The sequence below is a fragment of the Dermacentor variabilis genome, chromosome 11, assembly GCF_050947875.1.
Source record: "Dermacentor variabilis isolate Ectoservices chromosome 11, ASM5094787v1, whole genome shotgun sequence".
Lineage (NCBI taxonomy): Eukaryota > Metazoa > Arthropoda > Arachnida > Ixodida > Ixodidae > Dermacentor > Dermacentor variabilis.
Window position 1 is genome coordinate 96,979,075 of NC_134578.1, and position 15,156 is coordinate 96,994,230.

At 46.9% G+C, this 15,156-nt stretch overlaps 1 protein-coding gene across 1 annotated transcript in view; it reads right to left on the bottom strand.

Moving 5' to 3' along the window:
* LOC142563898 (aldehyde dehydrogenase family 16 member A1-like) overlaps positions 1–14,905 on the bottom strand; it is an 81,795-nt gene extending 66,890 nt beyond the window's left edge. Inside the window, exons 1-3 of the mRNA XM_075674598.1 lie at positions 14,780–14,905; positions 8,729–8,964; positions 4,243–4,418 (exon numbers count right to left, since the gene is read on the bottom strand). Coding sequence (XP_075530713.1) covers positions 4,243–4,418; positions 8,729–8,964; positions 14,780–14,899 — 532 coding nt within the window. The 5' untranslated portion in view covers positions 14,900–14,905. The remainder of the gene's footprint in view (positions 1–4,242; positions 4,419–8,728; positions 8,965–14,779) is intronic.
* Positions 14,906–15,156: the final 251 nt, after the last annotated feature.

Sequence of the window (15,156 nt, forward strand, 5' to 3'; positions counted from 1 at the left end):
GCGCTATCAGCGCCACCGGGTGTGTCACGCGAGATCCCTCTGACACTGCCCAAGTCTCTTTGGATGCCAGCAAGCGCCGAGTGTGAAAGTCTCCGCCACCGACCCCGTTTTCCCATACGTGATTAGCCAACTGTGTTACTGCCGTGGCAGTCGCCGCGGCTGCCCGCATCCCCACCTAGTAAGCCGGAAGCCCTTCTTTACCTAGCGTATTATTCTCCTCGAGAACCCTCACCGATGTCAACTATATAGCTAGCTGGCTTGCTCGAAGTGCCAGTTGTAATCGTAGTAAATGCTTTCCGAGTGTACACGTGGTTGTCTATTGTTTCCTCAAGCTTGTATCGGAGCGCGGTTGATGGGCAGGCGCGTGTCAACCGCGGGGCTTGGTGTGCCGATGCACAACTCAGTACACCATAACTTGGAACCCCCCCCCGCGCCTTATCCCGACAGCCTCTGCCCGAGCAGCTCGTTTAGCAGCACAAGCAGATGAAGCACTTCCACCGTCACTCATTGTTCAAAAAGGAAGTGAACACGGGAATGCGTAGCTCGCACAGTGCATATTTTCTAGCGGCAGCGATGGTGCAGGCAAAGCAGCGCATGCACAGTGGGTCTCAAGCCCACACCAACACTGTTTCCATGTATGGTATCTGTGGATGTGCTGGCCGCATGACTTAGTAATGACATCGGCGACCAGGTGACAGAGCACGCTACTTGCCATATTTCATCCTCCATTGTATTCCACACTTGCTCTCTTTTTCGTCCTTCGGTGGTGGAGCATGTTTCATGTGGCCCTCTGCTTCCCTCTTCCCCCTTTTGCCATACTCTCCTCCACTTTATACCTAATGCTTACTCTGTACCCTCTTCCGCTTTCTGCCTTGCGCTCTTTTCGCTATCGCCATCTTTCATCCTCCGCTGTGCTGCACATTCGCACCGTTTTTTTTTTTTCAACCTTCGGTGAGCTTGTTCATTCTGCCGGTTACGCTGATGCTGAACAGAGGAACGCGCACCTAAGGACTGTGCTCTAAAGGTCGTGCTGATGTGACAAACAGCTGGGCAAGTGCATTGTTTGTATTACTTTGTTATGCTGCCACTGTGCTTGCATCGTTTGCAATGATGAAGTAGCAGGCATCATCATCAATAAAAGTGCGCGGCTGAGAAGTTGCGTCCCTGCACACACCTCGCTGCCTTCGAGTCGTGAGTGTTTAGTGTCGGTCGCTTAAAAAAGTGTATGCTGTATCACAGCGCAATCCAACAATCTTGTGATTTGACAGGGCCGGCCAATCATGTCGAGTTAAAGCGAACATGCTGAATGCTGGTCCTGAAGGTTTGGCGTGCATCTTACGGAAAGTAAAAAAAAAAAAGTCAATCCTCAAGGACAAAAGTGGGGGGTGGGTTCATTTGAGAGTTAAAAAGCCAGCAGATTCCACGCCCTATAGGAATTCATGTTATGCAAAGCACTGTGCAAGGAGCCTACCAACTTAACAAAAGGACAGGGTGTCTACCAAGTTGACATTTCCAAATTCCCTGAGCTTCTCAAGTTTCCCCTGGGTGCCATTGCAAATTTCCCTGAGTGATGCAGAACTATGTTTTATGTCAAGACGGGCTGAAACCATATCGCCTGATGCTGTCACTCTCTAGCAAGCACATGAAAAAATAAAGAAGCGCCTTAATCCCCTTTGAATACTAAGTAGTAGTGTTTGTGTTATTCAAAAAGAGAATAGAAGGCAGGGGTTAGTAAAATGCACAGCAAATAAAGTGTCTTCAAAAAAAATTGCAAATGGAGTCGGACATTCTCAAATACGAATAAAAAGGAGATGGATATAGAAGCAAATATTTTCGAATATGGGCTATTTCTATCAACTGATAGCAAGCTCAGTGGTATGAGGCCCAAACACTGTCACAATTGAGATTCTCTCTAAACAGCTCGTAAGTCAACCTTAACTGTCCTGACATACTCTCAGCCCGCGCACGACTCCTGAGTGTTGTGTTTAACTGCTTTAAAGAGTTTATTTTGGTTGGGATGAGGGACACTTGCATCTCGGCATTAGCCAAAACTTTATTTTTTGAGCTCAAGCTCCTTCAACATGGCGACAGCAAGCTTCCTTTCACGTTTATTCCTCAATGCGTAGGTCATTTCTGTTCTTGTTTTCCTTCCGCCACTCGTTCGTCCCAAAGACCATTTGAAGCATCTTGGTCAGTTGCACAGTCTATGGCCGATTTTTCGAACTCCCTAGGGGCCGCGAAAACGTTCGAAAAATCGGCCAGTTGGAAAAAAATAAATGCGTGTCATTTAGTGCTTTTGGGGGCTCAAACCGCCACAGGCACGTTCGAAAACGCTCTGAAGGCCTGTCGGTACACATATTAAGAATATAGGTGCTCGTACTGTGACAGGAAATACCGGGTGCACGCGTGTATTAAGGAATGCATACTGTGTTCCGTGGCAATAGCCCCTTCCCACGCTTGTTATGCTTCACTGCAATACTTTTACGTATGCTTCACCTAGTAACATTTCTGTATGGAGGCGAAGCTGACTTTCAGGAACGGGCATTATGCAACGCACCGTGTTTTTCGAGTTTCTAAGCCAATCGCGAGGACCACAAAGGCGGAGTCCGTGCCATTGCCGACAGCAGCTAATTCTTTCAATAAAAAACTCGGCATCCAACGGCAAGAAGCTTCATAGCGAACGTCGAAGCAGCTAGGTCTAGCGTTGCCGCAGTGGGGGCAACAGCTGCCAGCGGATCTGCGTGCGAGAGTGCCGGTTCGAGGTGGCGAAGTAATCAAAATGGCAGCGGTGGTGCCTTTGATTATTGCCGTTTCGGACCTGCGGTCACGGCAAAACGTCCGGAAAAGTGGACGGCCAAGAGTTCTTGCGTCGGAAATGTCACGCGTTCTGATACGTTGACTCTATGGGATACGTGGCGGTGTCGCGAAGCCGTCCAAATTATCGGGAATCCGGAAAGTCGGTCGTTGACTGTACACTGGCAACTCCTCCAGCCGACGACAGGGCGTCAAAGACGATTCATTACGATTCCTGTCTGTTACTCGAGCCAGCATTACTGCGACTTTCGACCCTTTCAATAAAATTGCCGCTAATTTTCCCTGATAGAGGCCCAAATTCCCTGAGTATTCCCTGACTTTTTCCAGACTACTCAAAATCCCTGAGAATTCCCGGTTTTGCCGGTTGGTAGACACCCTGGTTTAGTCAACGTCCAATTTTTCGGACCCCCTAGGGGCCGCGAAAACTTCCGAAAGATCAGGCAGTCGGACAAAATAAATGCATGTCTTTTACTGCTCTTAAGGGCTCAAACCGACACAGGCACGTCTGGAAAAGCTCAATGCCTGTCAGTACACTTATTAGGCCTAGCGGTGCTCTTACTGTGACAGGAGAGGGCGGGTGCACGCGTGTAAAATTAAGGAATACATATTGCGTCCCATGACAATTGCCCCTTCCTGCGCTTGTTAAGCTTCACTGCAATACTTTTGCTAATGCTTCACCGCGTCACACGACTGTACTGAGGCGAAACTAACTTTCCGGAACCAGCATCATGGAACGCGCGGTGCTTTCCGAGCTTCGAAGCCAAAATTATTGCCGACAGCGGAGCAATGAAGAAACACGGCATCGAACGGCAAGAAGCTTAATAGCGAACTTCGAAGCAGCTAGGCGTAGCGTTGCCGCAGTGTTGGCTACGGCTGCCAGCGGATCTGCGTGCGATAGCGCCGGTTCGAGGCGGCGAGGTAATCAAAGTGGCAGCGGTGGTGGCTTTGATTAATGCAGTTTCGGACCTGCGGTCATGCAGAACGTCCGGAAAATCGGACGGCAAAGAGTTCTTGCGTCCGAAATTTCAGATGTTCTGATACATTGACTCTATGGGGGACGTGGTGGTGCCGCGAAGCCGTCCAAATTATCGGGAATCCGGAAAGTCGGCCGTTGACTACACTGGCAACTCCTCCTGCCGACAACAGGGCGTCAAAGACGATTCGTTACGATTCCTGTCTGTTACTCGAGCCAGCATTACGGCGACTTTCGACCCTTTCAATAAAATTACAGCTAATTTTCCCTGATAGAGGCACAAATTTCCTGAGTTTTCCCTGAGTTTTTCCAGACTGCTAAAAATCCCTGAGAATTCCCGGTTTTCCCGGTTGGTAGACACCCTGTCCACCAATTAACACAAATTTTCAGCCAACCTTTTTAATTTTGCCGCAGGAACACCTAAGAAGTGAAATGCCCCACAGCGGTTGTCTTACCCTTTGGCCGCGATGCCGGGAAGCGCTCGCTGAGAGTCATGGCAACACCGGCGCAGTGGTACAAGTACCGCACCATCTGTGTAGCCTCCTCCATGCTGAAGGGCAGGACCTTGCCCGACTGAAGGCTCTCCATCTCGCCAAAGCTCGTGAAGTGCTTCTGCACGCTGCGCGCCACGCTGCAAGCGCACAGAGACTGTCAGGAGAAGTCACATAAAGGGCAACTGCTATTTCAGTTTGGCCAAACTGGTTATAAAACAAGCACTGCATGCTAATTGAGGAAAACTCACCAAAGCTGTAGGGTTGGTTAATTAACCTCATTTACAGCCTTCAAACGGAACTTATACCTCCCACCGCTGTGGCGGGCAACATATCTACATGCAACCAGTGCATCTGCATTCTCTTCCAAATTTAACAAACCTCGTCAAACTCAGCATATCGCCCACTTCGATGCTGCAATTGTGTTGCTGAGCTGAGCAACACAATTTTTTCTGTTCTTATGTATATAGATGCATGGAAGATCGTAAAGTAGAGCCGCTTAAAAGGACACTAAAGAGAAAAATTATTTGAGCTGTGTTAGAAAGCTACCGTTCTGTGAGACCAAAATAAGCCCATTTTGCAGTGAGAACAAGATACAGGTGGCGATGCCGAGTGAAAATTCCCACAATGGCTTGCTATGACAATGAAATTTGACGTCGCCAACTCGGGCCTAGTTAAACATGTTTTCGTTAAGTATTGACTACACTGCATTCTAAAGGAGTCAAACACTAAACTTGAGAATTTCCGAGAGCTTTTACTGAAAAGCAATTCCATATAGGGATTTTCACGCCTCCCCTCGAGTCGGTCATATTTCATTGTCTTCCTGGTTTGGTTGCATCAGTTGAAAACTACCAAATTTTTGTCCAAAGCGTTTAGTTGTCAAGTGCCCAGCCACAGTGTAGAAAATTATATGTGTGGCTTCAAATTTCTCAAATGAACAAAAGAAGTGTTTTATTGTCTTTCATGGCCATTCTGTAGAGCTCTAACATGCACTTACAGTAGCGCCGTTTGTGCCCACGGTGAAACTGGAGAATGCCTATTCTATCATATCGAAGTGGACACCTGTACCGACTGAGCCAGTCTGCCATACTGTGGCTTAATTCATATCGCAAGTATCAACACACCTGTACCTGATGTACCACAAACCCTGCCCGTTCCCTACACCCGGGCCAACCTGGACGCCGACGCATATCAGCAGTGGGAATCAAACCCACCTACTTTCTCCATTGTAGACTAGAGCAGGACTCGTTCTGACACTCGTACTTTTTCACTCGTCTACACCAGAGGTAGTTAAGTTACACCATGGTTTTATCCATTCAGAATTACTGTGTGTACATCGTCCTGTTGTGGAATATGTTTTTAGCAGGCAACGCTGCAACAGTCATGTGGTCAAATAGTGCTATCATAGAAGTAATCTCACTGCATGTTTCGCAGGGCAATTATTTTTGAACTACAACGCTTTCTGCTGAATAACTATGCTGTATCAATATCAGCACTCTACAACTCGTGACGAGCCATTCTGTGCACTTAAGGAGCGTCTTCGATGGCACATGCTCAAGTGAACGTCATGAGCCCCGAAGTTCTTAAGAATGAATGCTTTTAATAAACGTTCAGTCCTTGTTAGTGTGTCAGTCTGTAACAGTGGTGACGAGGATATCAAACCAGCATTGGGGCAGCGTTGGGGTGCCCTGTGCATGGCTGCATAGGGTGGGCCACCGTCTTTGGATGAGGACGAAGACAAATGGGACACCTATCAGAAACGCCTGGAATCCTACTTTGAGGTTCACGGCATCGTCAACCGGAAGAAGCACAGGACGCTTCTAATTGTGGAGTAAAGCACCAAGGCTGTTGACCACCTTGCTGGCCACTGTGCACCATTCCGAGGTCCAGTTGCTTAACAATGCTGCCAAGCTGCTAGCGGAACACTTCGTTCCAAAAGGGAACGAAATCATGTAGTCACAAATTCTTCACAAAAAATCAGCTACCAAATGAGATGAGTGATTTCATTGTGAAAATTCAGATGATAGCAAGCAAATGCAATTTTGGAAACTCATTCCTGCGGACAAATTTAGGCTGCTCATGCTGCAGCAGTGGTATCCACACAAGACCAGTCAGTGTAAGTTCCATCAAGCGGAGTGCTTTAGGTGTCATCGGTGGGGCCATCTAGCACGCATGTGCCAGCATGTGCGTCCGCATGACAAGACGGTGGGGCTCTGCGCGGGAGCAAGTATCAGACGGCGACCACTACGAGGAGCATCTCTTGAGTCTTCACGCTCATTCAGTAAGCCTTGCCCAATCGGTCTGCTGCACCTTGCAGTAGAATGGCGTGCAGATAAAAATGCAACTGGACACAGGATCACCAGTGTTGACTATAGCTTGGGCAACATATTCAATGTACAAGCAATGATGGCCTGGGCTGAACACACCTTTACCGTCTAAGTGTTTTCTCGGCAAGCTTCCAATCGAGGGCCAGCAGAAAGTACTGGTTACCTACTCTGGAAAGACCCTGGAGGCTACTTTGAACAATCTTGGTTGCTGACCCAATTTGTGCTGCCGTGACATTCTCAAGGCTTTCGAACGTGAAGGCTCAACGTTGAATCAATGAACAGCAAGTAACATTGTGTTAACGCATTTGCTGCCGCGCGCGAGTGCATGCCATCCGTACCATGCATTTTTTAACTGAAAGCACATGCGCGTGGCACACGCTCACCTTTCTATGTGTCACAAGCGCCTAAGCAAACTATTTGCTGGACACGGATAAAGATACATTCATCAACATTTGAGAAATATTCACACTTTATTCTGTGAAGCTTTTTCAAGTCACAGGTGCTTCACCGTTTGAAAAATCTGGAAGCACTCAGGCATTTCTGAAGAACACGGCAATGGTGCTTACACAGCTGTATGAACTGCTGCATAAGAATTTGCCCTGGCCAAGGGGGACAGCACAAGATAAGGCATTCGAAGAAGTCAAGTCACTGATAAGCAAAGCTCAATTTTTTCGCCATTATGATCCAAAAGAACCACTCATTTTAGAAACCGACACACCTCCTTGTGGTCTTGGCATGGCATTTTACCCCCATACTTACAGAGACGATCGGCCGGTCGGATTCCGCTCGCACACACTTTCACTTGCCGAGCGTAATTCGCTCACAGACACTTTTGCTTGCAGAGCGTAATTACTCTAACATTGAACGGGAGGCGCTGGCCGTTGTGTTTGGGGCCACACAAGTACATCTTGGGTTATGATTTTACCATGATTACAGACCACAAGTTGCTGCTACATCTATATAGTACAGAGTAGCCGGCTCCAGCTCTAGCAGCGGCCTGCATTCAGCGGTCATCTCTGCTGTTGAACAGATAGTCTTATCGCATCGAATTCAAGCCAGGAAAGGCAGTGATTGTTGCTCATGCCCTGAGCCACCTTCCAGTACAACAATCACATGACATATCGGTGCAATTACAGCTAAGGACGAATGCAAGTATGTGTTGTTTACCAGGCATTTTGACAGTGGGCTAGTGATATCAAGAGGCTTAGCAAGAACGACGAAAGAAGCTGCATTAATGAAGGCTGAACAATACATTTGTGATGGCTTGGTGCATAAATTGCAGGCAAGAGACGAAGGCCTACGCCCATTTTTTCACAAGAAGAATGAACCAATTTGTAGCCACGGTGTCATCTACTGGGGTCATTGAGTCAAATCCTATGGTCCGAAAGTCGATGCTTCGTCTACTACATGACATATACCAGGGTATTACAGCAATAAAAAATCTGGCTCGCTCCCTTTTTGGTACCCGGCTCTCAATAAAGATATCGAAGACGTATTGCCAGAGCCTGCCCGACTTGCATAGAATGCTGCAGCATGCCACCAGCGAAAAAGCCTGTTCCGTGGCCGGGCACTAACAAAAGATGCTCGGGAGTGCACACTAATTATGTAGGCCCTATCGACGGACAAATGCTGCTAATGGCAGCAGACTCCCATACGAAATGGATCGAAGCAAGCCTATTAGTATTGAAAACAACCACCACAGCGAAGACAAGTAAAGCACTGTGAACAACGTTCGGCAGGTTTGGTCTGCCGCGAACGTTTGTCTCCAATAATGGGCCGCAGTTTACGAGTACGCAATTTCAGTCCTTCATAAAGCAGAATGGCATCAAACACTTGCGCACTGTGCCCTATCACCCGCAAGTGAATGGCTTGGAAGAGAGGGCTGTTGGAATGCTGAAGCACGGGCTCTGCAAGAACTTTTTGGGAAACTGATTTGAGCTTTCCCGACACTTTGCTGGGATGGGTGCATGACGAATGAACCCATGCCATTGTATATCGGTCAGACATTGGTCTCCAAGCGAATCAGTCCAGGTTTGGTGTCATACTTTATGCCTCACATCATTTTATCACTGATACCTGCCACGTAAACCACAGCCCTTTGAGGCAGGTCACACTGGACTCACTTGTATAGGTGCGTGCAACGTGCATGTGGGTCCAGCTCTGCCCAAGCCGCCTGCGCAGTCGCTGATGACTTGAGGGCCTGGTTGAAGAGCTCCACATCTGCAGGCAGTGCATGGGCCACCTTCTTGCTGGAAGAGGGGCTGTTGACGGGAACCAGCTCAGCATCACAGTCCTCTGACAATTCCAGGAAGCCGTCCACGAATCCACGCACCTGGTAGTTCTGTGCCTCCAGCCACTTCTGCAGGCAGGCAGACATTTCGCTATTGTCACCATCGAACTATTTCATGCCAACCGCAGGATGAAAGCATCATTCGGCAATATTGAATTACCCCTGTCCCAACGTAAACCGACAATCCCGAGCCTGCACGTTTAGCTATTTCCTCACACTACATGCCGTCAAGCCCACTTAATACAATCCCAGTTACCTCGTGTGGCTTATCTCGGAAAACTCGCATTGATTAAACAACTAACAATGCCAGTGGTATGTTAGGTCACCTACGCAGAAATTTCTCAGGCCCCTGTATCTTCAAAGTTGCAGCTTCATAAAAACATTGGTCCTAACTAGAATATGTAGCAGCTATATGGTATTCTGGTCTTGAAAGATTCGTAGCCGAGAAACCGTGCATTACATTTCATTATTTTTCATTGTCATTGCACCGCTAGTGTTGCAGCCACGAAGGACACACTTTCCTTAACCATCCTTTTTTATCATAGAAAAGTTTCTTGCCTTTGTTGCCTTTGTTATATTTATCATAACAATTCATTCCTTAAGGATAAGCCAACAAAATCATCCTACAGTGCCCAATACACTTGATCATTGTCAAAGTAGGCATTCTATTTTCAAGTATTAAATGTTATAAGTAATCCATGGCCATTACATGTTCACATTGCAATCGTCTTCCACACAATATTGTCGTCATTAGAGATATTGAAGGGACACTAAATAAGAAGAATGAATCAATTTAGACTAATAAAGGTTACTTTGAAAACTCTTATTAATTATAGAATAGGTCAATTATTAGAAGAAAAAGTGAAGTTCAAAGTTTCATTTCTTGAATTACGAGCCAGGACTATAATGCCAGTAAGCCAGTATGATGTCACGAATTTCAAAGTACCTTTATTTATTTGGGTCACGTTGGCTCTAAAAACCTTAAATTCAGGCTGCATGTCCAGGCCCAATAAATATTAAACTTTTTATCAGTTAAGTTGGCGAAACTTCCCATATACAGTCTTTGGCTCCCTTAGAATACAATGTAGCCTATCCTTACCACTAAATTAAGTGGATCCAAGCAGACGTGGTCAAAATCCATGTCACGATGAGTTGGTGCAACTTCAAGATGGCGGTGCCGCCCTTCTTATGTGCTTAATTTTTTTCTGGCCCACCAAGTGTCTGATCTTGGTAGGAGTAATATTTCTGATATTGCAGCAGGCTGATTTACTGATAGAAAAAACAATTTTTCTCTTTAGTGTCCCTTTAATGCTTCTAGAAGTCCTGCTATGAACCTGCTTTGTCAATAACTACCTATCATTCCTGTCATGGTTGTTGATTGTATTGCTTCTATTGTAGCAGTTGTTGCATTGTATTTATTAACATTGTACCAACTCCCCTCTCAGATCCCCTAGGGCCTTAAGGGAAAGTGAATGAACAAATAATGAATAAATGCTCCATTATTATCAATGCTGATAAAGTGACAGTATTGTGGCTTTATGGCAGCATGTCTCAGATCGGATGAACATGTCATGGCTCCAAACTTTTCTAATGCCAACATGAAAGTACAATAATGAAAATGATAAGAGAAAGCTTCAATGGAAGTTGCCGTACATTACACTAAAAACTGTGTTCACAAGGATGAATTTGTGTGTGATGCAGGCCAGCCTGGAACTGCGGACTTCAAAAGCAACAGCAACTAGCCCATGGATTTATGATGGTGCATAGTTGAAGCACAGATGAGTGCTGCTGACATTGGTTAGGATGACTTCTAAGGTGTGGACGACAAAACTGACTTTGCGGATTCATGCAGGGATGAGGGCGCTGACCATGATATACAGAGATTTGTCAGCAATAACTCGAATGAAGAAAGCGAGGAGATGGCGGAACAAATACCACCATCTGCAAACGTGTCAACCACGGTCGAGTTTGTTGCATTGCTGAAACAGCTCGTCTGCAACAAAGCTCTCGGTGATGAGCGCTTGTCTGCTTTGTAATAATATAGAAACCATGATTATTAGGTCTGCAATGGAGATGCAAAGTACCAAATACTTTTGAAAACAATAATATTTTAGTCATTGTGTCGGCTTATTCTTGCATGTTTACTTATCACAACTGCTCAGCTATAACAAATGCATCCGGCATTACTGTGATTTTTGCTTTTAACAGTTCAACATGACGATGCTGTTTATTAAATGTGGGCTCACCTGTACAATCTCTTTCCCCTAGCCCTCCTGCCACTCTTTCCCGCCTGATGCGAGAGAGGGGAGGGAGCTTTGTGGGTAACATTTCCTGAACTAGACAAAAGTCAATGAGAAATGAAAATTTTCAATGTGTTCTGCAGCAGTCAGCTTTTCCTCATCCTGAAGATGCAAGAAATGTGGTTAAACCTTAAATCCAGAGAACAGAATTACTTCATGCCTGAAAGGGTTAAGGTGCCAGCAGGGCGTCAGGGAGCGATGAAGCGTGAGAGTATGAACAGGAGTTCATGTAGGTTAATACGAGTAAAAACGGAAGTCAGCGAGAGTGATTTTAAGTCAAAGTGAGTGACTGCAGGAATGTGAGTGGACGTATGCACATCAGTGAGCACTGGGTGAGCAGGAGCGGATGAGAAAGTCAGAGTGAATGGCTGCCATTAAGCGTGAAAGAGGTGACTGCTAGTGAGTGTCAATGCTAGTGAGTGTCAATGAGTGAATTCACACGAGTGTGAGTGGGTGCATAGCCTGCAAAAATATTCGGCAAGAGAGCAACAAGTGGGTATCAGCTTATTTTGCCGATGTACGATAATGGCCGACAAAACAATGCAACACTTTTACAGTCTCCTTAGACTGGTGATAACCACGAGCTCATTCACTGCCGTGCTTTGCTGTTCACAGAAGAGACTACTTTTGCAGCCTTGCACTAGCAGCATTAAAGTGCTCCCACAAGGAAGAAGAGAAAAAATATGACACGTTTGAAAGAATGTGAGCTTGAAGCTCACTTCTGAGACTCCAATTTATGAAGAGAAATTTGAGCAAGTTGATCAACACTTGTGGTAGGGAAAGGGGTAGAAAAAAATGACTAACCCTTCCCCTACTGGAAAATGGGGTAAGCGAAGCTTGTCCAGCATGCACTTTACCTTCTTCACGGTTAAGTAACGCACAGGTGGTGCTGGAACCGCATGGCGCGATTTACGTGCGGCATGGGGGCCCGGGCGTCGTTTCGACGAACGGCCCCGCAAAAATCTCGCACCCACGTGATGCTGTTGGAAGTTGAACGCGTGGCGTCGCGTTGCAGCGGCCGCGTCCACCAATGACAGTGCAGCGCGAGTCCACGTCACGCTATACGTCACGCATTAGTTCCCTTAACGCCCCCAGATGGTGTTGCCCTCCGCTCATCTTGGCGCAGCAGCTCAGCGGAACAACCGGCAAACGCGGCGCGGCCGGCGCGCGTCCGGCGTGCTCATACAGGTGCCAACGCGTCAGCAGTGGCGGGGGCGTTCGCCAAGCGAAAAGCGCACCATGTGGCTCCACCTTAACGGTGCTGGATTGCTTCGGCCTTCCACTCCCTCAGCTCAGGATCACTTTCTCATTGCTGTCCGATTACCCGAGCTCGGGCGGCTTTAACGGCTGGATCGGCGAGCCCTTTCACGGGCGAGTTCTCACCGCCCCTCATCGAAGGCTGCCCACTCCTCGGGGGAGCGCACAACGCGTGGACGTCCCATCCGTTTTCCCAGAGGGAACTGGACGAAAACGAAGCTGGCGCAGCGCGCGCGATAGTTTCCTGCTTTTTTCCTCCCCGGCGGAAGGGAAACGGCTCTGCTTGATTGCGCGCGTGGCGTGAGTGCGTAACGAATCAAACCGCCCTATTGTGTGCGCTTTTGCACAGCTGGTCTTCTCTGGGAGCAATTGGGTTTCTTTGCATGACATGGCCACCGAAACTTGTGAGCCAATACAAGCTTCGCTTGAAAATGGGGGGCCAGGAGTGATGCAGAAGTGAGACTACCGATGTGCCACTGAGCTGGCACCTGAAAGTTCTCAGCTCAGTGACATGTGTAGTCTCATACACACACATACATACATCGCATGGCATCCCTTTCAAGTGCACTGAGAAAACGAGCAAAGAGTCGGGCCGTATTCAGCTTGTGAATGCAAAATTGTGGCTCGTACGCAGACTGCAAAAACAACCCAAATCGTACAACTTTAATAATAGGAAACGTCCGTTAACGCTTCAAACTTTTGAAGGCCCTTTAACCACAACTTCGCTGCTTAACAAAGCTAACGCTGCCCACGGCATAATTCAAAGCGGCGTGCCGATCCGTCTTTTGTTCTTGCACTTTTCCGGCTTATGAAGCCTCCTCTCATAATAAGAGCGGCTTTCTCGGCATTGTAGAAGCACAAATTGCTGATACGGCTAGGCTGATTTTTCTCTTCAGTCCTTTTAAAGAAATTATAACCAAACCATATCATCACACAGTATCCTTCGATGCCATACTTTTATTGACTCGAAGGGAAAAGGTTCATTATCAGAGAAGACAACGAATGTCAAGCCTTCCATTAATTTTGCACCCAAATCTCGGCACCGTTGTGTCAGTCATACGCTGCGGATATCGAAGTATTTTAGCACAGATAAATTCCAGAAACTTGGTAGTTTGAATGCCCAATTCTTTTACAACGCAATGCAATTCTCCTTTACCGGTAAGTTATTACCCATACCGGAGCAGGCTCTCAAAATCCGTGCTCATGGCAAGCAGGTGTGGAAACTTTGGGGGGGGGCGTGAACACCTGCTTTGCGTTTGCCTCTATTTTAGCTAACCAGGACTTTTCCCATGGTAAGAGTGGTTGCGTCATTTAACACAGCTTACGTTAATATTACTCCTTCGTGCCCCTTTAACGTGAAGCTAATTATAATTATGAGGATAGTGTTTCACCGGTTGAAAGGTGGAGATAATTGCAGGTGTGTGAGACCGCAATTCTGCGATATATACTGAAAGGGGCACTAGACAAACAATGTCCCTTACAATTCTGCAGCTGGTAGCCCGTTGAAATACAAGAGTGCTCGATGGTCCCAAAGTATCGCAGGAGTAACGATGCATTTGCCACCGAGTTCCCTCGCAATGGCGCGAAACTAGTTACGAACTTGATAATCGCGTCATTTTGACATTGCGACTTTGACGAGTTATATTAGTATCGTTACTGCTTTCGATGCACCCTACACAGCTACCCCGTTTACGAATGCGTCTGCAATAACGAGTTTCCAGCGCGACTCTGCCTCGCCTGTAGACTTTTGGCGCTAGCAATTAATACAAATGCAGCGAGCAGTTCGCTAGAGACAATGCGCTGTAACCAATAACAACCAAGAACTCACCCAGCAGAAACGGTTTGTATCGCCGGCGACTACAGAAAGCTAAGCTGACCGAGTGTCCGGGCTGCAACACGCTGAATTCAATTTGCACTTGCTGAATTCCCCTTAACTACGACTGAGCTTAGCTGTCGTTCGGATCAGCAGCAGTTGAAATGTGACGACGCGGTAATTAGCTCTCCGCCTAAGCACTCCAGCAATCAGTCAACAGCTATTGAACTCATGTTTTTACAGAAGCGGTTCACAGTGACCTGTTGTCGACGCAGGTTTGCAAAACGAAATTGAATTGCCATGTGTTTTGCATGAGCTAAGAGAAGAAGTGAGCTTAAAAAACTGAAGAAGGTTCATTGCAGTCACGGTCGGGTCATCAAGAACTCGATATCGCAGAGCGGCTGAACCACGGCTGATAAGAGCGGGCGCCGTCGGCTCGGCGTGCGGTCGTTTTATGTTCGTGTCACGCGTAGACCTCGCGCTATAAGGAAACAGAAACACCACATTTTCTTACCTTGCTGTAATCATACGAGTCCATCACTGGGCCGTAACATGGACGCTCGAAAACGCTTCTAACGGTGACACTTGGCTGAGAGCGAATAGCACGAAATTGACTAGCAAAGTCGGCGGCCATTTTCAAAATTGCTTTCTGCGGGCTTGAGGTTGGCCAAGGCCTACTACGACTCATAATTGGTTAATTATTCGAATAGCAACTGATATATAAAATAATCAAATATTTGTTGTTATTTAAAAAAACTACAATTGACACGAAATAATTCACCTACAAATTTGATAGTTGTATACGTTTAGGACCGCACTTAACTTTAATGGCAGCCTCCACGACTGATTTCTAGAATCTACAGTAAGCTGTATTGGCTGTATCTCTGTGAA